The following is a 26,124-nucleotide window of genomic DNA, read 5'->3' as shown; positions in this document are numbered from 1 at the left end:
GAAGACATCAACACGGAAATAGTATAACATGTCTAAGACCAAAATCCTGATAAGCCATACCCTATCCAGCAGAACATCACCATATAGACTATATATGGCCGAATACCCTCTTCACCTGTTCCCACCATTCCCGAGGGTGCTCGCCACGCTCCTTCTACTTGCTGTACCGTGATGCAGGGTTTTAAGTGTAATACTCAAAACACGGAAAGAGGGAGCAGCCTTAGATTTTCCCAAAATCCTAAGCTTGCTCCAAGTCGACCTCTATTGTCTCCCGCGTGAGCTAATACTCGGTCCATGATTTTTCATGATTATACAGTACGTTAGTTTGTTTAAATAAAGTTTATCATGATTATCATTAACAATGCAGTTACCTTCACGCGACCGAAGCGAATCGAATTATGACAGAAACTATAGAGCGTTTTCACGTGACGTCTCAGCGGCCATGTTGGTGTATTAAAACAATACATTTTCTATCCTCCGGGAATTGAACTCTATTTTTATGCAAAAACTGTGCAGAAAGTTTCTATTGTTTGGTACACTAATATGGCTGCCTTCTCACGTGAGTGAAAACGCTCTATACGACCTTTTTTAAAAGTGCTTTGAAAAGCATTCCTTTGGGTACGTTAATTATTGTGAGGAGGCGTAGCTCTGTTGGTTAGTGCGCGGCCTTCAGAGCTAACTTCTCTCTGTTCTGTGTAGCTTTAATTAGCTTTAAATACCCGTAAAAAGGAGCACTGATAGTTAGAGGGGGTAGAGGGCGCACCTTCGAGCGTATTAAACATGAGCCCTAGGCTCGGAAGATTTGGGCAACCACTCCCCGCGTTATCGAAGTAAAAAAAAATTACCTTTACCTTTGCCTTTGAGGGAGAGAGGGGATGGGGTTTTATCACCGAGTGAAACGAAGAAGGTTACAATCATTTTAAAAAGCTTAGTGCAAAATCCCCAGCTCCAGGGTGATTTGATGTATCGTTGACAAAAGGATGATTTGATGTGTTTTATTAATTGTAATCATTTCTTTACAATATTAACCAATATATATATTTTGATACTGCGGTTGAACTGCGCTCCCAAATTCATGAGTTTAACCGCGAGGGTCTGAGGTGAGGATAGTTCCCAGTGCTCCTCATTCATTACAGGTTGTTAATAAAAGTTCAACAGGTTTTTTTCGAAGGGATTCCAAACAACATCCAACATAAAAACACCCCAAACCACCTCTGATCTCTTCAATAAAACGTCATGGCCAAGCTAAAGGAGTCAACCGAGTGTAGATGTACTTGTGGACAGTGCTGTTGTAAGAGTTCTATGGAGAAAGTCATGAAGTTAAGTGAGCAATCAACAGTACGAGCCAATGGTGGAGACCATGTTGAACGACGTCCTTTTGCCATCGCATGTGAATGGGAATGGAAATGCATAAAAAAGATTAGTTCTTATTAGTTTTTACAGCTTTTTTTTTTTTTTTTGCCGCTGTTGATATTGTTTTGGCTGTGTTTCCATAGCGACTTAATTCAGTACTCCTACGGAGTACAATTAACACTATAATTGTACTCCTCTCGACCAATCAGAGTCGAGTAATTTTGTGGAGTGTACTACAAAAGTGGAAATTAGTATAATCTGAGACTTCGATGTAGAATTTAGTGCACTGTGATTGGTCAAGCAACCAGTGATTATGAGACAATATTCTGATCACTGCTTGAGCCGTGATTATGAGGTTACCCAATGTTTGCCACAGTGGAAGTAATACAAAAACAGTTTTTTATCTTGAATTTTGTGTTTATTCTGGTTTAGACTTTCACAATGTCTACTGTCATCTGTGTGTTGCAACTGATGGTGTACTACAGACTTTTCTATCTTACATTCAAAGCTGAGAGCATATTCCCTATTTGGACCAGTTTTAGGAATAAGAAAAAAGTTGTTTTCGGACAGCCTTTGTTTGATTTTATCTGCAGGCAAACACATACCATCACAGTCCTTGTTGGAATGTTTGCTGTGCTTGTATATGTTGCATTGTTTGAGTTAATGCCGATGGATAGTCAATATAATACCAAAAGGTACCAAGCCACACTTGATCCTTAAAACAAGTGTGTGAGGTCACTAAGGATCAAACTATGGACCTCTTGCTTAGCAGGCAGCACACTAACCAATCAATCCATACTTTTTTCTTTTAATGTTTGTTATTTAACTATAAAATTTGTTTCCATTTGTAGAGAGGATTGTTCGCTTGTGTAATGGTGTTCTTGTTGTTTGGTGTCACTCAGATCAGAGACGGATCATTCAAGCGTCCACATCCTGGTAAGGATTGACCAATAACTAACATCTCTCTAGAGTACCAAAGTGATGACGTCACAGAAATATTTTTAAAGAACTTTGGGGGGTTTTTGACATTACTGTATCTGAAGCTGCATGTAAAATATGATATACTGTGAAATTTCAGAATGATAGTGTGAAAAGCAAATATAATACAAAATACATGTATCTTCATACATTTTCGTTTATTTGGTACTGAATTTAATAAGTTTGGATCCAGTGCAAAATAAGAGAAAATTTATGAGGATTTTTTTAACTTAAATCACCCTTAATTTTGCAGAATGTAGGCAATGTCATGTTCTCTTCAAATATGAAATTTGCTAAATTTGGAATTTGATGACGTCACACTTCGGTACTATGATATGTATGCTATAAAATACATTAATTTTTTGCATGAGTTTGAGTTAAATAATAATGAAAAAGTTTAAAATATATGCGCTGCATATTGGGAATTTAGAATAAGGAAAGCAACCAAGGAAGGGACTGAAACTATGGAATCCTAAAATACATTTCTAGGACATTTCTTCTTACTAAACAGCTCCATTAATGAATTAAAATGACTAACAAACTCCAACACATTAATGCATATTTTTTGTTTTAATGTGTAGCATTTTGGAGACTGATGCTGTGTTTGAGCGTGTTGTACGAGTTGGCTTTGATTTTCACCTTATTCCAGGTACTGTTCCATAATAATAAAAATAACATGCGTGATAGGTAAATTATGAGCCTTGTATGAAACGACTGAAGAAGAGGGCCATACAAGCCTTTCACAACTTGAAGTCGCGTAAAAAATGAGCCAGCTCAACTAGAAACCGTGGACCGCTGTTTCGGCCTGTATTGAGCCTCATCAGCATGGTGTATCTAGTGAGCTGGTAGAATCCCATGTAAAAGTAGTACATATTAAGTACGTATATTTTTCAGAACTACACATTACATTCTTTTGGTAATTATCATTAATATCGTATTTTGTGTAAAGACTTTAGATGATGCTCGACAGTTGTTAAAATATGTTGACAAAAGTCTCGGAGAACCATTACCAGAGACATTGTACTGCGACGATTGTTCACTCTATACTTCTGGCCATCCAGATGGTCCATTTCATAACTTCATGGTAATTAATAATATTATCAGGACGCTATTTCGCTAGGATTCACATCATGTACAGAACACATTGTGACATCCAGGGCTGTTTTCAAAGCCATTCATCAACGTGGGCCAATCATCTTTTGTAGTGATCCTTTGTATGCTTAAAGGGGCACTTGGATGAAAATGCCCCAATTTTTGAAAGTCCGAATAATTGAAGTATTCGAGGATAATATGACTCAATTATAATATTATAAAAATCAGATGAGCGAAAATTTTAGCCTGTGAGCCACTTGCAGTTGAGATATTTTGGGCCAAAAGCGAAAAGAATAATAGGGTTGAGTAAATGACATCATTTACTCACAATTTAGATGCTGAATAAAATTGATAATTTTCCCCCGCCACTTTTGACTGTGAAGGAAACATGTTGCTTGGCTACTATCTGGGCCATATAGATAAGTTTAAACAAGTCATTTCTAATTTTCATTGATTTTCATCCCCTTTAACTGCAATTCATTTTGGAGCTATATAATGCTTGTCATTCGTTGATTGATATTTAATTGGTTTTGTTTTTGTTCAGGAAAAATGTGACTTCTTTGTGTTCTGCCACTTGATTGGATGGTGGGCCAAGGTACGTACTGTACGCTGCTTAATTTACAGTCAAACTACCTCAAGCGTGAACACGTAGAGGTCATTAATGACTTTATTTTTGGATTCTTGATTTCATTGTTTGATTCGAACATTCATTATTAAAAACGAATCTTCAAAGCATGGCATATACAAAAGCCAAGCATATATGCAACTGAAATGCAAAAACAACTTTTCATGCAAGGAATATGTAATATTAATGACTTACCTTCTGTTTTTGCTATAAACAAGAGCCTACGAGCCAAGTTAATCGAATTTTCAAATTATTATTATCTTTTGAATATTGAAGATTCGGCATTCTGATTGGTCGGGAGCAAGTGCTTTATGAGAGCACACAGCACGCACAGGCCCTTTGCATTTTATAAAAGAAATAAAAAGCTTGCTTGCTGTGCTGTGTGCCGTTATAAAGCACTGGGGGATTAGCAAAACATTTGAGAAGTGTCGAGAAGCACTCCACTATGTGTCATGCTTCTCCTAAACACTTCTCTCTTGTTCTGCCAACCCCCGCATGCTTTATAACTGCACACAGCACGCGCACACGTTTTCTATTTCATTCAAAAGGTAATTTTGACATACTTTTTTCTGAATGAGTATTAGACTTGTGTTCATTATGTACGTATATAAAACTATTCTAAATGATATTGGCTAGAGATCAGGAATGCTGAAGAAGTTAACAACGAGTATAATACTTGAAGGAAACATATTTTAAAAAAGTATTTGAATATTAATAAATAATTTACAAAATTCTTGCTTGATGTAACGTGTTTGCTATTCTTCTGCAGGCGCTGATGATCCGGGATTGGTGGTTGTGTACTGTAATTAGTGTTTTATTTGAGATTCTTGAATATACGCTGGAACATCAACTGCCGAATTTCTGTGAGTGCTGGTGGGACCATGTGAGTTGAACACCTCTAATGAAATTTAACTACACTACAGATATGTTTATATTCTGTCATACTCAAAACATAAACCATATTGGGAAGCATGGGTGGCGTAGCGGTGAGAGCACTCACCTCTCACCAATGGGACCCAGCTAGTTTGAGTCCTGCTAAGCTCGGTGTCATATGTGAGTAGAGTTGTTTGTTGGTTCTCTCCTGTGCTTCGAGGGTTTTCCGGATTCTCTAGCTTTCCTCCCTCCACAAAAATCAACTTCTAAAACTTCGAAATAATAAGAAGCAATTATTGTCATCACCATCATTATCACTATTTTCACAATCCTCGTCACCATTTTCACTATCAATCTAATCATAAAATCACGATCATCATGACCATCATCATCATCACCATAACCATCATCATGACCATCATCATCATCACCATCATCATCCTCATCCTCATCCTCATCCTCATCCTCATCCTCATCCTCATCCTCATCCTCAACAACAACAGCAGCAGCAGCAACAACAACAACAACCTCCCACACTCAACAGACTGATGCTCTTACCCATATACACAACATTCATAATTCAGAGAATAATAGAAAAAATAAGGTCTTTTTACCAGAAAATGTCATTGCAATTATTTGAGAAATTACGTCATGAAAAGTTTTTCCAGAAAATTTTGTAAAATTTGACTGAATACCAAAAGAAGAAGATATGAAAGATCGAAAATAGAGAGTTTTGTACGTAACTTGTTGCTGCTAATTTGCATAAAAGTTAAAAATTACAGTGCTTATAAGCCTTTACACAATATTTTCAGAATTGATTCTTTAAATAGTGAATAGTTGATGGTGAAAATAATTCATCACTTGAATGTCGGGTCTTTGAGATACAAAGGTTTATATTTCCAATATGTTAATGACTATGACGTAACATATACGGTTATAAAAGTTGTGTATGTATTGAGCTAATGAGGTGGTGATATGAAATGAAAGGTTTTTTTATATTTGTTCATATTTGTAGTGGATAATGGACGTGTTGATATGTAATGGTTTTGGAACATACCTTGGGATGAAGACTTGTGACTACCTGGCTATCAAGGTAATGAATCTGTATTGTTACTAATAAAGGTTCAACTCTGGGTTCAACTCATAAATTCCAAGTTGATCTTTCGTCGATTCTTTAGGCAAGCCTCTGGCTCTGTAGATTTAGCTTTAATCACTCCCTACATTTGTCGTAAAATAATTTCACATTACAGGTCTACAATACCTTTTATTTCTTCCTATTTCTCTTTCATTCACACATACTTCCCATTATTTTAATCCCATATTGAGGCTTCACACTGACCTCGTACTGTCATTTATTGCAGCCGTTTCATTGGAGTGGGTTGTACAATATCCCCACATACAGGTAAGCTGGTTATGTTATGATTGAGTGTTGAAACGAGGTGTTCATCAGTCCAGAACGTTAGGAATAGTGGGAGAAATTGTAAAGAACCACAATTGATCCTCCATCTAATTTCCTTGTCATCATCATTATCATCATCACCATCAACAACTCAATCACCATCATTATTATTATCACCATCATCATTACCATCTCCATCATCACCATTATCATCAGCACCATCATCATCATCACCATCATTATCATCATTTTGTTCTATGCAATATTATGATCATTATCTTCATCATCATCATCAGCATCACCATTATCATCATCGTTATCGTCATCATCATCATCATCAACATTATCATCATCAGCATCATCAGTACCATCATCTTCATCATCATCACCATCATCATCACCATCAGTATCATCATTCAATCATTATAATACAACCAATGTTTTTAGTGGGAGTTAAAGAGAGTAGCAGAACAGTTCACCCCATATTCATGGACAGCCTATGACTGAGGTGCTACAAGGAATCTAAAGCGCTGGTTAGCTGTCTGTGGTATTGCCGCTGTGGTTTGTACTCAATTGATTCATCTTTGTTAGTTATTCATGCATAACATGGTTGTCATGGTTTCCTGTGTGGGTTGATCATCACACACACACACATGATAACCTAGGTATCGCCACTGTGGTGTGTACTCAATTGATTCATCTTTATTAGTTATTATTCATGCATAGTCGAAGTCAAAGCAATGAATGGGTGATTACTATGTTAACCAAGGGTTCTGGTCATGGAAACTTGTAACCATGGAAATCAAAGAAACGTTACTATAGAAACACGTTACTATATATGGGAAAATGTTACTATGAAAACGTTACTTTGGCAACACATGACAATGGAAACAGGTAACAATAACTACAACTAACTTGTGGTTGTTACTACAGGAAAAAAATTGTGATGTGATTTTCATGACAAGACAATACTGTAATTAACACTATGGTCACCATGCATGGTGGTAAGTGGTAAGTGCTCTTTCCGATGGAAGGTTTATCGTTGTGATTGCCTTTAACAGTACCTGACGTCAGAGTTAACACTATTTTACATGAAGTTCATTCTGTGGATTCCTCCGCCCAACATCTTGATGTGAACACATGTTGTCATTCTATTGTTTTGTGGCTCGGTCGCTTTGAATGAAACCTACCAGTACATGTATGACAAGTAAGTAACCTGTGCCGCATATAATTAACTGTATTATTAACCTATTATACTATTCTATTCTTACTAGAATACAAACACTATAAGTGTGCAACATAGTGGTGAGTATCCCCGTCTGTCACGCGGGAGACTGGGGTACGATTTCCCGCCAGGGAGGGGATTTCATTTTTGTATCCCCGATTAGTAGGGCACTTGTGCCCGGCTAGAAGAAATAGAGACATTAATAAAGTTATTATTATTATTATATTATAAATACCACTAAATAGTGCTAAATTATGATAATCCTATTGTTTAATTAGTACTATTTACTACCAAATAGTGTAAAGTATAGAGTACAAACACTATAAGTGTGTAACATTAATACCACTTAAAACACTCATTAATAATTCATGAAGAAAACACAATAGAAATCATGACCATGAAGGTGATTTTATATCTGATATAGATTTGTCTTCATTTGCATAAACTTTAACTTGGATATTCTCTGTCAAACTTGGTTTATTTCGTAAAGAATTCGGTATAGTATTAGAACATACATCAGGAGTTTTTTAGGCCATTTAATAAACTCGCAGATCGTGTTCTATCGGGTCTAAAACCACTCGGCTACGCCTCATGTTTTATACCCGATAAAACACTCCTGCTCGTTTATTAAACAGTACTAAATACTGCTAAATTATGCTAATCCTATTGTTTTCTATTGCTTAATTAACACTATTTACTACCAAATAGTGCAAAGTGTTGCACACTTTTAGTGTTTGTACTCTAATCTATAAAGATTTACAATAACTTAAAACAATATCGCACACTGATTGAATATGGCATTGTTGATTGTAAACGGCTGTGATATTATCATAGTATGATGGTGATGATAATAGTGATGCCTATGGTGATAGTGATGATGATGATGATGTGGATATGATGGTGATGGTGATGATGGTGGTGGTGATGTTGTTGATGGTGATGATGATGTGGATATGATGATGATGGTGGTGATGATGAATGTGATGATGAGACTGATGATGAAGATGATGATAATGATATTGATGATGATGGTGATGCCAATGGATGATGGTGATGGTAATAATGATGGTGATGGTGATGATGATATTATAAATAGTGACGGGGATGTTAATCATGGTGATAGTGAAAATAGTGATAAAGATGACAATATTTATCATCATTTCTTTATTCCACCAGTAAAGGTATGGAAGATGACATGTTAACTCTAGAAGGCATGAGTGATCATATGCCCATGATAGGTGGTTACAGTGGAGTCAGAATACGAGAGTTTGATGACGGGAATGTCAACCCTGAGCCTGTAAAAAGAGACGACGAGGAAACAGACAACTTGTGGGAGGAGTTTCTGTCACCAAATAAACTTGTAAGTTGAATCACAAACATAATAAATGACTATTGGAAATTCACAGTGCATTCTGATTGGCTACGCTACTTTTATATAAAGTTTTTAGTAATGGGCAATAGGTGAGATAAGTCTCAGTTGAGTATGTAACTCAGAGGAATCGTGTGGTTCTAGAATATAACCATTTAGTATAAATACACAGGTGACTATTGAAAATCTCGCACGTTAATTGGTCGAGAAACTCAGATTATCACACAATAATCACCTCCAGAGATAATCCGAAATGGCGGCCAGCTGCTTTGTTGCTGTTACCTAATTTTAAATATGTCTTTTATCTTCTTTCTTTTCTGTTTTTAAAGAATCACCTGTATATTTATACTAAAACAATAATTATTATTCACCTCAGGCTCAGTGAATATCAGGAATAATAAGCTCAACTTCATTTCAGTTATTATTCCCCAATATTCAGTTCGTCTCGGCGAAAAATTGTTAAGTATTCCCCACCACGAAGAAAAAATTGAAATTCCAGAGAAGTGGGTGTACCTTTTTTAAAAGTTCCTCCATTGTTGGGTATGCAAATTTTCTTGAACGATACATTCTCAATTCTACATAGAATTGAGGCTATAGGGTACAGCCCACAATAAATTTTGAGAAAAATTATACAAAATATATGGGCTTTGCTTTATATTTCTAAAGCTATTTTCTACAAGCATTTTGCTTTGCTGCTCATAAAAACGATGGCTGAACATTTTACATTTTAAAATAACTTTTAGAAATCCTTGTCTGGTGTGAGTAATTTGGAGGATGCCACCTGCCTGGAGATGCTAGTAAACACTGATGAACAGAGCCTGGGGAATTTTGGTAAGAATATTTCTCAAGTTGATTTATGTTAATTTAACCTGCCACCCGGTTAGCTCAGTTGGTAAGAGCGTTGGTCTGTTGTGCGGGAGGTCGTTGTTCAAGCCTGAGACGGACCTACAATCAGGGTCTTAAAATAACTGAGGAGAAGGTGCTGGCCTTTGTAATTACATCTGCAAATGGTTAGACCTTCAAGTCTTCTCGGATAAGGACTTAAAAACCGTAGGCCCTGTCTCCCAACCCTTCCTAACCTGCAGTAAATGGGGGATATAAAAGAACCTGAGCCATAAGTGTGGTTATTCACTACACAGCTTAAAGTAACGGCTGGTGAGTCACTGGTCATGATGACAGGCCAAATTAGTTTTAGCTTAGTTATACCTTCTTTTGAATTCTGACTCAACATTACTGGTCAAAATGACCGGCAAGGTAAAAATTGACTGGACGAGTTCCAATTCTGGGCGAACATTGTCCAATATCTTGCCATTAGTTTAAACCCAGCATGAAGAATAACATGCACATTCTATTGAGTTCTCATTGTAAGCTCTTGATGTTGTTCCAGGGTTTGATACAAAGCAAAAACAATTTTTTAGTCACTTGACTAAGATACATTGGTTTGTGGCTGTTTAATTTTAAACTTTTTTTTCTTTCGCTGATTCCAGGTGCAATGCTACCAAATCTTGTTCAACTTAAATTATCAAACAGTGTAATATCCACAGTCAGGTAAGGTTTAACAATCTGAAGTTTAGATTTAAGGTTTTTATAGATTTATGGTTTTAAAGGAAAGCACTGTTGGTCGTCACGGCAACTTGTGTTTTATTCCCAGAGTTAGCGGTGTCATGTGAGTACAGTGTTCCAAATAGCGGCCTGCCAATGGCCAAATGACAGGCCAAATTTCAAGTTTTGCGGGCGAAAATAATGATACACTGCCAAATGAATAATAAGATGACATGCAAAATTTACTGGAATGACCTCTTTTAGCATGCGCCTTTGCTATGGCAGGCTGCAATTTTTTTCTATTTCGAGCTCCGGAGTAGAGTTGCTCGTTGGTTCTCTCCTGTGCTCAAGGGTTCCCCCAAATCCCCATCACCCCCTTCCCCTCCCCCCCTCCCCCCTCCCCCTTCCCGCTCCCCCTCCCCAGCTTCTTCAGTTTTTTCTTCCACCATAAGAATCAACTTCTAAATTCCAATTGGAATCCTGAAGTGGAAGAAGAGCCACTCTGTGGGATCCATGGTTGCATACCAATTCCTTTAATCCCATTTAAAAATTTCTCTTCATGTCATTCCCATTTATTCCCATTTCCACCACATTTTCACATTTGTTCTCCACGTCATTGTTATCATTATGATATAGAGACTTGGGGACTTCTTTGGGTAACCTGAAGATTTTGTGGATGTCGCAGTGTGGACTGACTGACTTGGACGGTATTAGCTCTCTTTCATCTCTTGTGGTATGTGTCAATGATAATGATAATCATTTTGATGATGGTGGTGGTGGTGTTGGTCGTGGTGATGTTGATGTTGATGTTGATGATGATGGAGGTAGTGTTGATCGTGGTGATGATGATGATGATGACAATGAGGATGATGATGACGGTGGTGTTGGTCATGGTGTTTATGATGATGATGATGATGTTGGTGTTGTAATGTCAGTGGATCTAGAGTGAGCATGCACTCTCCTTGACAGAACACTTGAGAAGTGATGAGAAGCACTCTGCTACCTGTTGTGCTTCTCCTAACACTTCTCTCGTGTTCTGCTAACCCCTGCGAGTTTTATAACTGCACACAGCATGCGCGCACGTTTTCTATTTTTTCAATACAAATCAAGCTTGTTGTATCATGTGACATGTTTTAATGTGATTGATTGACAGGAGTTATTTGTAGCATTTAACGACATCAATGACGTTAGCCCAGTCAGTATGGTGGATAACCTAGAGGTCTTGGACTTGGAAGGAAACCTGATTGACGACCTATCCCAAGTAGAGTTTCTTTCACTGTGCTCATCACTCAAGAGTCTTAATCTTGAGGGAAACCCTGTTTGTGTTGCACCACATGCTAACTCTTCTGCTGAGGTAAGAATACATGTTTAATATACCTTCAATGATTATTATTATAAACCTGCATGAATAATAATAATAATAATAATTATACAGCTTCTCATTAATCCCACATAGGTAACTGTCCAATTATTTTCTTAATTGGACAGGTCTTGTTGATATGGGATTAATTAGGCAGCTATATAATTACTAGGTAATGGGATTTCATGCTGCCCAATCAAGAAATAATTAGACTTGAAAAATTCCTCTGACTGCCAAATTGGACTCGGCCTACGGCCTCATCCAATTTTGTCAGTCCTCAGAATTGTCCTCGTCCAATTATTTCTTAATTGGACAGCATGGAGTCATATTACATATACTACTACTACTACTAATAATAATAATGATAATAATAATAATAATAACAATAATAATCTTTCATCAGGGAACCCACTCACGATAGGTGATTTTCAGTGAGGCCCTGAGAAAACACACACACAGAAAAAGAACATAAAAAGGCATATATATATATATATAAATATAAAGTATAATTCTATAGAGCATAAAAGTCAGACCCAGTTTTAGCGTCAAACTCCACATGCAAACGCAAACGAACAGACCTGTTGTTGTTCAATGACTTACTGATATCACAGCCATCTTGAATTATGGGATACCAAGTGGGCAAAAACGTAGAAAACATAGAGCAGCAGCATTACATTTTCAAGTAATTTGAAGTCTTGGTGTTTCGCATATTGTTAAAATACCACCAAATTCAATAATAGATGTGCTTCCTATTTAAAAGCAAAACGTTACAGAGTGCACGCACTAATAATAATAATATTTAGTACTAATTAGTAGTAATTCATACAGAATCCTTTGTTTCCTATTGTTTGATTATCACTATTTAGTACTAAAAATTAGTATTTGTTTCACGGGTTTAGTGCAAGCACTCTATAAAAAGGCATTAAATGCCTAGCAATATAGATTGAAGTGAGTTTTGCTGAGAAAATTCTGGTTAAAGTTGAATGTAAATATAGGCAATTGTGTATCAGATTTACAGACTGCTAATGATAATTTAACAATAATAATTTATTACACTCATATTGCACAATTATCAATGGAGAATTTTCAATTGCGCATAAGAAAAAATCTACAGCACCAGGTATTCCCAGGCAGTCACCCATCCAAGTACTAACCTGGCCCTACTGGGCTTCACTTCTACCTGGTAACAATAGACCCCTTTCGAATTCCAAATTACCGCTGTGTTTCTTGATTACAGACTCATTTGCACAGGGTTAGCCTCGAGTTTGTGCAGAATATACACGTGTTCCAGTCAAGGTCCGTCGAGTTTCAAAATGTTTGTATTGTTGAAGTGGTACATTCTTTACGTTTCTGTTGGTATTTGTGAATATTTAAACACTGATATTTTACGCAGGCTAAACCTGTGCAAATGAGTCTATAATCAAGGAACGCAGCAGTAATTTGGAATTCGAAACTGGTCTATTTCTTGACTTCTACAGTGTACCTAGTAATAATTTCTGTTGTGCTTACCTCCTCGATTATTACACCGACGCAGCTCACACTAGTTTTTAGCTAGTTATATCTTTTTTTCCCTCGATTATTAGTAATTTGATCATAATAACTATTAGGAAATGGCAGGCTATAAATACCGTAAATCCATCCATCAAGGGGTACCAAGGTTGAAGATACTGGATGACGAACCGTTCTTAGTGGAGAAGGTTGGTGGGAAGGACGTTTTGAGAGACATGCCAGAATCTGCTAAGAGTGCAAGGGTACCTAATCACTTAAAGGAGGAATGGCAGCTGATTAGTAATGCTCTCAAAACAGTAGAGAATGAGCAGGAGGAAACAGGTATGTCATTATCATCATCATCATCACCACCATGATCATCACCATCAGCATCTTCATTATCATCCCCACCACCATCATCATCATTCACCATCATTATCATCACTTTCACCATCATCACTATCATCATCAACATCATAATAATCACCATCACCACCATCACCACCATTATTTTCATCATCATCATTCATCAATATCATTACACCACTATTTTAATGGTGCTGCTTCTGCTGATATGATGAAGTATCAACTTGCTCATCAGAGCCATCCAAACCAGTAGCAGCAGCAAGGCCAGCATCAGCCAGGAAAAATACCAGACCCAAAACAGCCATGTCCAGGCAGAGACCATCATCAGCCATGAGGCAACGTCCAGGAAGCTCTATTGGTCAGCGTTCAGGTTCATCTTTAGTTTCTTCTGGTAATACTTCTGAGCTGTCTGGTATATTTCAGGGAGACGACAGCAGTGATCTTACCCATGGTAGGATTTGATTTACATTTTAGAATATTAAGTACTGTACTTAAAAGGTACCAAAGTGTGATGTCATAAAATTCTGGATTTTGCAATTCCATGTTCAAATGTTCATTTTAGAAGAGAACAACCGCATTGCCTTATACATTTCTTCAATGCATGTCAAAAAATGTCCTGAAAATATTGCTCCAAGATTATCAGAAGTACTTACTAGTATTACACTTTTGGCTTTTGCACCACACAGTCTCATTTTTATGATTGTTTTCTTGTTTAGGTTCTGGTGAGGTAATCTGTGGAAATATCTCAAAAGCCCTTAAGAGTAGATGTCAGCAAAAATCAAACAAAATCGAAATTTTCTGGCAACAGTCAAAAAATCGATTTCGCTTATATTCAAGTATAAGGTAGACATATAGCCAAAACAAATTGTGGTATGCTTCGTTTTTAGAAATATGGCTTTATTTCCGAGAAAAACGAGGAAAACCAATTTGTGCATAATTGACCCTCTGAGAGAGCCAAAATATCATCCAACTTCGAGTGCCTCGCGTGCCTTGACAAAAATATGTATGGACTTGAGTATTGAAAAACTTTTTTTAACATTGTCTTGGCTTTAAATCTGGGAAATGTTATTATTTTCCAATAAATCTATGTTGGCGAAAAATTTTTTATTACCAAGTTACTTTGATAAGTCATCAAATATAAAGAACTTTCAAAAAATATTTAAACCATGTGCTATATAAAATAAATCGTCGATATTTAGAATTTGAGAAGTTAAAACAATGTTCTAATCGTGAGTAAAGTGATTGTTTTGGGTATTTTGTTCTGCGACGAGTAATGGAGATTTAAAATTGGAGAAATTTCGAAGAAAAAGCGGCCGTTTGGTACGATCAAATAAATTTAAAATATTTCCTTAAAGAGCAAAATATTAAAAAAAATGCAAACTACTAGCTTGAAATACTATAAAACTACATAGTTTGAAAAGATGGATTAATAAAATTAAAATTATCCACAATAAAGGAGCATTTTTTCAGAGTCAAGTGCTTTTACTAACAACAACAGCGTTGCGTTACCCAAAGTTCGTGAACGCGCGGCATTCTAAAAGAAGTGGGTGTGGCCTTTGATGCTACCGCGTCACACCTTTACATGTCACGTTCGTATTGACAAAGACGAATTCTCCTGAAAATATCCTTATACGTTCTAGCTTCTTTAGAAGTAGGCTTTATTGGACCATAAAGGATATTAATATACAGTCATTATCAATCATTACGCTTTAAAAAAATAAAATATGAAAGTAAAATCCGTATATCGCTGGCTGATAAACGATTTTTAGAACAGTCACCATTAAACGTATTCGTAAAGTAGAGCAATTTTCTCCAACTTTAAACCCTTATTACTCGTCGCAGATCAAAATACCCAAAACAATCACTTTACTCACGATTAGAACATTGTTTTAACTTCTCAATTTCTAAATATCGACCTTTTATTTTATATAGCACATGGTTTAAATATTTTTTGAAAGTTCTTTATATTTGATGACGTGTCAAAGTAACTTGGTAATAAAAAATTTTTCGCCAACATAAATTTATTGGAAAATAATAACATTTCCCAGATTTAAAGCCAAGACAATGTTAAAAAAAGTTTTTCAACAATCAAGTCCATACACATTTTTGCAAAGGCACGCGAGGCACTCGAAGTTGGATGATATTTTGGCTCTCTCAGAGGGTCAATTATGCACAAATTGGTTTTCCTCGTTTTTCTCGGAAATAAAGCGATATTTTGGCAAATGAAGTATACCACGGTTTATATCGCATCAAGGTCTTCCTAATACTAAAATATGAGCAAATTCGATTTTTCGACTGTTGCCGGCGTATGTTCGATTTTTGCTGACATCCTCTCTTAAGGCAAGAAGAAAGGTTAGTACCTGTCATATATGTCTGACTCACCGACCGACCGACCGACCGACCGACCGACCGACCGAGTGACTAATTCTGTCTTATTCATTCATTCATTTATATTTCTTATTCTTAACAGAATATCAAAGCTTTTAATTCAGTTATCCCTCCTTTTACCACCAACTCACCAATTCATACTCCTGAAAAAAGCTATGAAGAAGAAAACAACAAACAATTCCCTTCAAAACACGATGTCTTCACGGAGCTGAGGGAATGGAGGCAACAGTTTGCAAAGTGAGTGACAAAACAAGGCAATTTTATTAGTCAATAAATTAATTTTAAAATGAAATTTGTTAATGTCATCTTAAGAATTAATTACATTTTGCACATGGGGTGGGGAGGGAGGGGGAAAGGGCATGATTTGGGGCGGGGGGGTTAGTATAGTAATGCAACCCTAAGCAAGTATGATTTAAAGATATGAATTTATGGTATTTAATCTATATGTCAAATCCATGTTAGCTCAGTTGGTAAGAGCGTTGGTCTGTTGTGCGGGAGGTCGTGGTTCAAGCCTCGAGTGGACCAACACTCAGGGTCTTAAAATAACTGAGGAGAAGGTGCTGCCTTTGTAATAATATCTGCAAATGGTTAGACCTTCAAGTCTTCTCGGACAAGGACTTTAAACCGTAGGCCCTGTCTCCTAACCCTTCCTAACCTACAGTAAAATGGGGGACATAAAAGAACCACTGAGGACGTAAAAAGAAACCCTGGCAGTGACCACCCTCAGTGCCTACGCTTCATACTAACCATCTCTCATGCTTGTAAATTGCATAAAAAGCAATCATTCTGTCATTCACAACTCCATGTAAAGCGCCTTTGATTATATCCACATAGAAAAGGGCGCTATATAAATCATCATCATTTCATTTTTCATTTCATGTTATATTGTCTATTATATTTCTATTTCTGTAAATTTACTGTTATGTTATATCAGGACTCCAGTTAAACTAACCTTGATAAACTGTTATGTTATATCAGGACTCCAGTTAAACTAACCTTGATAAACTGTTATGTTATATCAGGACTCCAGTTAAACTAACCTTGATAAACTGTTATGTTATATCAGGACTCCAGTTAAACTCACCTTGCTAAACTGTTATGTTATATCAGGACTCCAGTTAAACTAACCTTGATAAACTGTTATGTTATATCAGGACTCCAGTTAAACTAACCTTGATAAACTGTTATGTTATATCAGGACTCCAGTTAAACTAACCTTGATAAACTGTTATGTTATATCAGGACTCCAGTTAAACTAACCTTGATAAACTGGATGTCTCTGTATAAATATTGACTTCAATTATCTCTTCAATAATCTTCTCCTAACACTTCTCTTGTGTTCTACCAATCCCTCTGTGCTTTATAACTGCACACAGCATGTGTGGCATATTCTATTTCTTCAGTATTACAACTTGATGATGGCTACAGTGAAAGTAAAGTGATAAGTGGCCATGTATTCTCAGGCCAGTCCCTGAAATATTATCATCATATTATTCTTTGTTTGTTAAGATTCTTAGAGGAAGATCATAAGTTACCAACAAATGCTGATACAGAATCTAGCCAATCAGAAGGGTGAGTAATGACTACACATTATGATGCCCATGATGGTGATAGTTATGATAATGTTTGTGATGGTGATGACACTGATGATGATGATAACGTTGAAGATGATGATGACAGTGAAGATGTTGATGAGGATGACAGAGATAATGGTAATGACATAAGGATGATGATGATAGCAATGATGGTGATGATGACCATGATGATGCCAAATAGTGATGATGATAATGACGATGGTGATGACGACGACAATGATGATACTGATGATAAGAACGATAATAACTATAAATAATAATAATTAATGAGTGGTTGAATGAAACAACTAAGATGATTAGCCAGAAGGTAATTAATATCTTGAGCATACAAAAATAAAAAACTCAAAAAGAGATGTTGTTCACATTTCAGGGAATCCCCTTTTTCCTCACCAAGAAAAACTGAAGCAGCTGACTCCATTTCCTCGGCATCACCAACCATTCCTCCACCAGAAATGTCACCCTCCCCTCCCCCACCCAAGGAACATCGTCACAAAAGACCATCTCCTTTGGGGAGATCATTACCTACGGCACCCCTGGTGGGGAGGAATCTCCAACGACCACACACTTCTGGAGAGTTTAGGATAAGAAGGTATTGATCAAGACATTTTATACAGTGGTTTTGGTATGAGTGGGAAATTATACGGCAAATGTGTAGCCATAGCTGTACTGTAGCCGTAACTATGCTATGTGATTTGATGAATTACTGAAGACAATGGGAAGCCATTTTGAATATTATGGCATGTAGTACCATGTACGTGCTGTAAGTCAGTACCATATGTTAACCACTCATACAGTAACCATTCTTATGGAAAGCCATTTCAATGTTATGGCATGTCGTACCTTGTACGTGCTGTTAGTCAGTACCATATGTTTCCCACTCATACAGTAACCATTCTTATGGAAAGCCATTTCAATGTTACGGCATGTCGTACCGTGTACGTGCTGTAAGTCAGTACTGCATGTTTCCCACTCATACGATAACCATTCTTGTGGAAAGCCATTTCAATGTTACGGCATGTTGTACCATATACGTGCTGTAAGTCAGTACTGTATGTTTCCCACTCATACAATAACCATTCTTATGGAAAGCCATGTTTCCCTTGGCTGCTTATCAGAGGTTTGACCTTTCTTTATCATGGGCTTCCTGTGGAAAACAATTAACTCTACCCCTCCCCCCTAAAATTCAATACTGACATATACGTGCATTCCCTTGCAAGGTATCGACAAACATCCACAGAAGAAAAAGTAGAACGTTTACTAAAGAATAAGTTGGATTTGGACGTCAATGAAAATCAATCGATATCTACGGTGGTTCCCAGGACCCCTCCATCTGCTTCATCTGTGGTAGAGACTGAGCCGAGGTTGTCTTCAGCTCCTGTCAGAGCTCTCAGGCGTTACAGGTATTGATAGTTAATAAATAATCAATATATAAATATCGGGATTCCTAGGCAGGATGCATTCTGGTCTAGCATGGGTACAAGCAACTCCATATTAGCCATTCAGAGGTTGAGAAAAAAACTTGATTGAGTTGGCATTGCAGTGCATTGTGGGACTGTTTAGGGTAAACATTTCTCAGATGGCGCCTATTTCGTCCCCTAAATAGTCCCACAATGCAATGCACTGTCAACTTGACCCAGTTCCCCCTCAACCATGGAGGGTGTAATATGGTAGTGCTGTAGCAGATTGTCATCTTCTATAGAGGGTTTTAACGGCGGCCATGTTTTTTTGGTAGAGTTTTACCAGACCCACCAAGTACTCAGAGAACGTCTGAAGATTCGCCTCAACCCTCCAGCCAATCACCTGTCACTCAGGTATCCCATGGTTACAGGCCTGGTACAGCTGCCGCTGCTCTACAGAAGCGAAGGCTCAAACCAAACTAGTAATAGGTTTGATTCGTAGGTCAGCAAACAGTATCCCCAGCCGGAGGGAGGAGTCAGGTACTTTTAATACAAACAAGATTGTCCGGTGTTAGCTGTAAGAAAACCGGTGTAAAATGTGCAGTACTGTGCAGTGCCCATTCTTTCCAATACACTGTGCTTTTATGGTAGCTATGTTGTTGGACAACAAGCCTAGCAAATTTAACGAGTCATATACCCGGCTACCGGGGAAAGAAGGGGCATAAAATCCCGTTGTGTGTCCGGGATTTGTAAGTTTCATTAATATAACTATAACGAGCGTTTATTTCTAAATCAGGTACTACCTTACGGGATATAAAGTCGGGTCGTGAAAAACCCGGTGTTTGCTCGGTGCTTCCAATATTATCAACTTGGGGCAACGTCATGCAAAATGCCCCTACTTTGCACGAGGGGGGAGGGGAGGGGTTCATTCTGTGTTAGACACGATGTAAGATATTTCTAATGTTTGATAAAACTAACTTGTAAATATGTGTTATTGTTAAGAATTATTAAACCCAACGACAAGCTCTCGCCAGTGTTTCTCTTTAATATACAGCTGCTTCTAATTTCTTTGTTTTGCTTTTTACATTGAATCACCATACACCGTATCAAAATATGGCGACCAATTTGAATAACTATTGTTCTGCACCGACCTGCCACTGACTAGACTGTCATGCATGTGAAAACGCTTTTATGCTTCCATGTAAACACCAGGCTAGTCAGTGACGTAGAGAGTAATTTGAAAACAAATGTTGCGTGACAAGGTGCAGCAATCTTTGCATAAAGTAGAATTTGTTTCTACTTTTGTCAACGATTGCTTCTCCTTTGCACAGTGTAAACCCTCTTGCAACTTGTGTCGCAACGCCGTTGAAAGACAAGTTGCAGAGAAAATTGCTCCGTGTAATCGCGCATTTAAGGCTACAGTACGACAGGATATTTGACTAGATCTACTTAACAAAGTAAAGGGTTTGTACCCAGGGTCGTAACATGAGTGTTGAGTGTATTAAGGCTACAGTACGACAGGATATTTGACTAGATCTACTTAACAAAGTAAAGGGTTTGTACCCAGGGTCGTAACATGAGTGTTGAGTGTATTAAGGCTACAGTACGACAAGATATTTGACTAGATATACTTAACAAAGTGAAGGTTTTGTACCCATGTCTCGGTATGAGCTTCGGGATCTTTATTCTACTCTCTGTGTTGAACTAAGAGCGAAGAGCGCACAGATTCTAAAAATAGCTTAAAGACTCAGATAAACATTGCATTCTGTTTAACCGCGACGAGGATTATACGAACCGATTTTATTAGTTTTACTTAAAGTTACAATAAGTAAGAGTTAATTACCTCGAACGGAGGCCATAAGCCATATACATCCCGAGGGCCGCAGGCCCGAGGGATGTATAGGCTTATTGCCTCCGTTCGAGGTAATTAAGTATTTTATTTATCAATTGAGAAGGTTTTCTATCAAATGTTGCTCATTATAAATGCGAACGGTCTATATATAGTTATTAACCGGGTTAAGTAATGTTTAATAAACGAGCAAGAGTGTTTTATCGGGTATAAAACACGAGGCGCAGCCGAGTGGTTTTAGACCCGATAAAACACGATCTGCGAGATTATTGAACGGCTTAGAAAACTTATGATGTTTGTTCTCATTGTGTACCGATTTTTTAACGAAATGAACCAAGTTTGATAGAGAAAATCCAAGTTAAAGTTTATGCAAATGAAGACGAATCTTTATCAGATATAAAATCACCTTCATGGTCATGATTTCTATTGTGTTTTCTTCATGAATTATTAATGAGTTTTCTAATAACTATATATTGAACTCGCATTTATAATGAGGGTTATAAAAATAAAGCCTTGTGAATAACAAAGAAAACCGTGTCAATTGATAAATAATAACCCATTTAAACTAAGATCTACTGCGATCGGCTGTGAAAATTACCTGCTGAAAGTAAACTATAAGTTTGTTTGTCTGAATTTCGCGTTTGTCTTGGTTGTTGACGTCACGGTTGCTCTGCGCTATTACATGAGCTATATTTATAATAATTCTATGACTGGTGTCAGTCTCTAATCATTATGATAATATCGTCGAATTATGATTGGCTAAAAGAATAAGCAAATTCCTTAGCACGATATTCTATTGATGAGTAATACGAGTGAATATCATGGAATTAAACATAGCTTAAACTAAAGTTAATATAAGAATATATTGTAAATGTATAGAAAAGGCTACGAGGAATATTTCTATCATAAGATTCTAGAGAATAATCCTAAAATGACTGAGCAAAGGGGTAGAAAGTGTGTAGGGCGTAACCAGAGGTATAAATGCTAATGGGAGGAGCTAAGAGGCTTACTTTCGAATTCAATGCATCCATTATCTAAACTTGTGCGTAATGTTAGCCATGCTGAACTCTTTTATCGACAATTTTATATATCTAATTGATCGTTCTTTATCTTGTTTTCCTACGATAAGCAATGGTAATTAGAAAACTGATTGCTTAGTTCGTTTGTGAAAATAATCATTTTCTCTCTCATATAACAGTACCATGAGTGTTGAACAGTAAGTGAAGGGTTTCAAGTGTTTTGCAATTGCGTTTCAGATCATCAATTATCAATCGAATTGTTATTTCCAAGAAATCATATCAGCTGAGCTCAAGCTGTGTTTCCTTGCGATCACAAAACAGGAAAAACAAGAAAAGCAAGAAACAGCACAGTGACGTGGGGGCCAGTTGTCAGTTTTGATTGGCTAAGACTATTTAACGTCATAGTTCGATACAACGATTCTATTGGTTGAATAATGACCTGGGTGTAAGCTAAAGGGCAAGGCACAGCCCCAAACCAACCAGACTCAGCTGATCTACCAACCGATCAAGACGTCGAAGAAAGTACGGAAAACTTTAAACAAGTTTTATAAAGAAATTAAACGCTATCTGAAGGTAAGGACTTGTGCGTCATGCAATACTTACATGTTAAGTGTTTTAATCTTAGTACTTTCTAACTTTAATTTTTGTATTCTGTACTGTATTTTTTGTCTGTAAGTTTGATTTAAACAGAGCCCTATTCAAACCAGCTTCGCTGAATTGGGCCCCTCTGTATAAATATTGTTGATAAATAAATAAATTTATAGATTTCTGTAAGGTTTTTTAGTTTTATAGCGCTAGAATTCGTTTTCCGTTTGTTAGTTGTTTTGCGTCATTTTGTTTCACTTTCGTTTCGTCGGATAGAATCATATTTTCCTCTTGTACCAAAAAAACATGTTCAGCTTTCAATAAACTAATTAACCATGTCTGTACATAAAGAAGATATAGTGTATTAAGAACCTAGTTTGTTTGTAGCAATTGAAAGATTCCAAGGGTTGTCTGAGATATAGCTGACTGACTTGGTTTTGATTTGAAATCAGTAAAGAAATGAATCATTCGTGCAGTGATATCATGAGCAAATGGAGTAAATCTAGTCTACAAGTTTTATGTTTAACAGTTATTTTTCTAAATGGTTGATGTATTTTTGTTGGTTTGATACAGAAGACAAGAACCAAGTAAGTTCTGCACTGCTTGGTAAGCGACGGAGGAAGCAAAGCGGAAAGCAAGAATCTACTTCTCCTGCAGACTGATGGTGAGTACTCGATGTATTTGATCAATCCCGACTTTAATATCTTAAGATTAGTAATTTTAAAAAAAAGTTTCTTAACCAAAAAACTTTTGGAAAAATTCGAAAAATTCCACACATTCCACAAATTCCACAAATTTTACAAATTCAATCGAGAAAAATGCGATTTTCTTTTGTTATAAATTCATGGTATCCTCGCATTCAAGATAATGTTGAGAAGGATCCATTGAAAAGAGGCTGGAATATCCACAATTAATATTCTTGATGGCTTACTATTGCACTCAATAAGGAAATCGAAGACCCGTTGTGTTCATCAGAGGAGATAGAGAGAGGAATTTGTCTGAAAACGATTCCTTTTGAAGTTTTTATCGTCATATTTCCGCAAGATTAAAGTCACATAGGTAGCTCATATATAGCTCATATCATATAATGATCGTAATTTACCTATTACACATGTTCTTATAGCTCTCATATATAGGTCGATAGAATATCCACAATCCACAAACGATCGATAATGCCGGAATTCGAATGTCAATCGGCTATATAAAATGGATGCTAATAAGATATCTTTTGTTAAATGGCACCAACGCTCCCCCGAGAGGCCGCGATGACGTAACGTGCAATCGAAGAAAATGAAGACATGAAATTTGCACGTGATAAGTTACAATATTCTTAATAATAACGAAAAGAAAACATAGATGATATTAAAACAAGTGAAAAATAAATTATTTACAAGATCAAGATGGAATTAGATTATGGTAAATTTTTGAAATTATTATGTGATGATTACAAATTATTTAGGAAAAAATAGATTATCAATAGTGATAAAATATCCCCCATTATCAGGCTTTTAAATAAACTTTGCTTGAACTATGCTAAAAACTTTTCTTCCGTAACTTTCTGATATGTGCTGGTATTTGAATCCCACCGAAATGATAAAAGGATTTTGTTGAATATTTGATCTTGAATGATTAGTAAAGGAGGCGAGTGCAATTAAAGAACTTTCAAAACATTACGAGTGTCTATTAATTCCAAATTGTACGAGAAGATCGTGCGATTTTTGTTTATAGTTCCACTCAACAAAATTTCAGTAAAAATTGCTAAGCGACGCCGTTCATCTTTATCTATTTGGCGGCCGATTTTCAGCCCATCGCGCAACTGAAATGCATAAAAAAGATTAGTTCTTACGGCTTTAAAATTTTATTTTTGTTTTTTAAGTACAAAATGATAGAAAATAATTGTTTTGACATTATTTTGGCCGTGTTGCCATAGCGACTTAATTCGGTACTCCAACGGAGTACAATTAACGCTATAATTGTACTCCTCTAGACCAATCAGAGTCGAGTAATTTTGTTGAGTGTACTATAAATGTAAAAATTGTTAGAAGCAGCTGCTCTTGTATTATAAGAGTGAGTATCGTATAAATCATTTTCACCGCCAAAGCAGCCATTCACCTCATACACGGAGTTAAGTTTTGGGAACACGAGTTTTGCCGAGGCTGTGATTAAGCTACCGTACTGAACTGTTATAATGGAGAACGAAACGTCACCGAATGGGAGGTGGGTGGGGTCAAAAATCCGTCTAGCACTGACTGGTACAGCGAACCTGAGTAAATGAGGTCGAAACCTTGGATTTTCTCGCTTAAAATAGGCAACTGCCGACCCGGGGGCATTCATAATGCTTCTCACCTAGGAATCACACCCAGACAGTCATGATAACATTCCGCGCGTACTCGTTTCATTGCTGCTATAGGGCTGAAAATACTTAATGTAAGTAAATAGATTGCATATATTTGTTGGAGCAATATTGTTATTCACATCGTGCATAAGGTTTGTTCAATATAGGACAAGCTGGATGGCAAAATGTTAAGTCTTCGTGAACAAAGGAATAAGTGTTTAGCATTTTGGCTAACGGCACTCGTGTGGAACATCTTAAGTTACACAGTTCAGGATTATATACTGTTTATATACAGTCAATGCAAAAAATGTTGTCGTCGACCAACTCAAGCCTACGCGACTGGACCGAAAGCAACTCTGGGTAGCAATCATTGAAGCCGAGTTGACTCCATAATTTTACGGACTAGTTATGCCTGGTTTACAGCACGAACCTTCGTAGGCAAGCGGGAAGTGTTGAAGGATACGTTTTTTTAATGCCTTCATATTTTCGGAATTGTGAACTGAATCATAATTACTTTGTTTTTCTTTCCCTAAACCTGAAGACATGCATTTGATGGATTGTTTCTCGCCATTATTATCTTATTACTAGCGGGAACGATTAATTCAGAACGAATATTTGACCGCTTCAGTGATTTTTACCCATATTCCTTTCGGTCTAGTCGCGTAGGCTTGAGCCGGTCGACGACAACGTTTTTTGAATTGACTGTATTATATAAAGCTCTCACTGTATGTCAGGATATAAACAGGGGTGCATCCAGGGAGGGGCAAAGGGGGCCTGTAGTGCCCCCCCTGAAGCCATATAAATAATTTTATTTGCTCAAAAAAAGGCATGTTTTTACAGTGTGGTTAAGTATTTGCAGCGTTTCTCAATCACATAATAAAGTTTTGATTGACGCCAATCAAAGTGTTTCCCAGCATTGGGGGGGAGGGGGGGATGTGTCCTCTACATGAATTAATAATAATAATAATAATAATAATAATAATAATAATAAATTTATCCAAGAGACCTACTCGCAAAAGCGATTTTCAGTAGGGTCCTTATTAAGTTTAAGATAGCTTCTAGTCAGCTTGTTTTGCTGTGCAGCTGTGCAGTGATGTGTAAAACAGGTCAAAGAACAGGTATTTTTTATTCTAATGTTTTATTCTTTATCTTATAAACTGAAGTCTCAAGTCCAATTTCTGTTCTGCTTTAGAATGTTCACTGAAGAAAACAAGTAAACAAAAGAAGATCCAATGTATCCATGTTGAACACTTCAATGCTCCACTGAATAAACATGGACGAAGAAG

The 26,124-nt window shown here is 36.9% G+C and overlaps 2 protein-coding genes across 2 annotated transcripts; both read left to right on the top strand.

The window, feature by feature from the left end:
- Positions 1–1,118: 1,118 nt before the first annotated feature.
- LOC148913096 (phosphatidylserine synthase 2-like) lies at positions 1,119–6,882 on the top strand. Its single transcript, XM_089027010.1, has 9 exons — positions 1,119–2,048; positions 2,207–2,289; positions 2,913–2,980; positions 3,281–3,415; positions 3,968–4,018; positions 4,818–4,931; positions 5,937–6,014; positions 6,283–6,323; positions 6,768–6,882. Exons 1-9 carry the CDS (start codon positions 1,795–1,797, stop codon positions 6,775–6,777), a joined length of 834 nt encoding a protein of 277 aa, XP_088883136.1. The 5' UTR covers positions 1,119–1,794; the 3' UTR covers positions 6,778–6,882.
- LOC116307457 (uncharacterized) lies at positions 6,768–26,112 on the top strand. The gene is made up of 18 exons (XM_089026402.1): positions 6,768–6,881; positions 7,382–7,527; positions 8,722–8,905; positions 9,658–9,745; positions 10,402–10,462; positions 11,093–11,189; positions 11,610–11,810; positions 13,424–13,646; positions 13,906–14,121; positions 14,387–14,513; positions 16,137–16,295; positions 17,568–17,630; positions 18,024–18,242; positions 18,871–19,053; positions 19,386–19,590; positions 22,156–22,491; positions 23,077–23,167; positions 26,031–26,112. The coding sequence occupies exons 2-15, from the start codon at positions 7,517–7,519 to the stop codon at positions 19,531–19,533; spliced, it is 1,980 nt and encodes a 659-aa protein (XP_088882528.1). The 5' UTR covers positions 6,768–6,881; positions 7,382–7,516; the 3' UTR covers positions 19,534–19,590; positions 22,156–22,491; positions 23,077–23,167; positions 26,031–26,112.
- The last annotated feature ends 12 nt before the right edge of the window (positions 26,113–26,124 follow it).

This window comes from Actinia tenebrosa, unplaced genomic scaffold, assembly GCF_029948245.1.
Source record: "Actinia tenebrosa isolate PJP-AT-01 unplaced genomic scaffold, QUT_ActTen_1.0 PGA_scaffold10__47_contigs__length_13832649, whole genome shotgun sequence".
Lineage (NCBI taxonomy): Eukaryota > Metazoa > Cnidaria > Anthozoa > Actiniaria > Actiniidae > Actinia > Actinia tenebrosa.
This window is presented reverse-complemented; position numbering and strand designations above follow the sequence as displayed.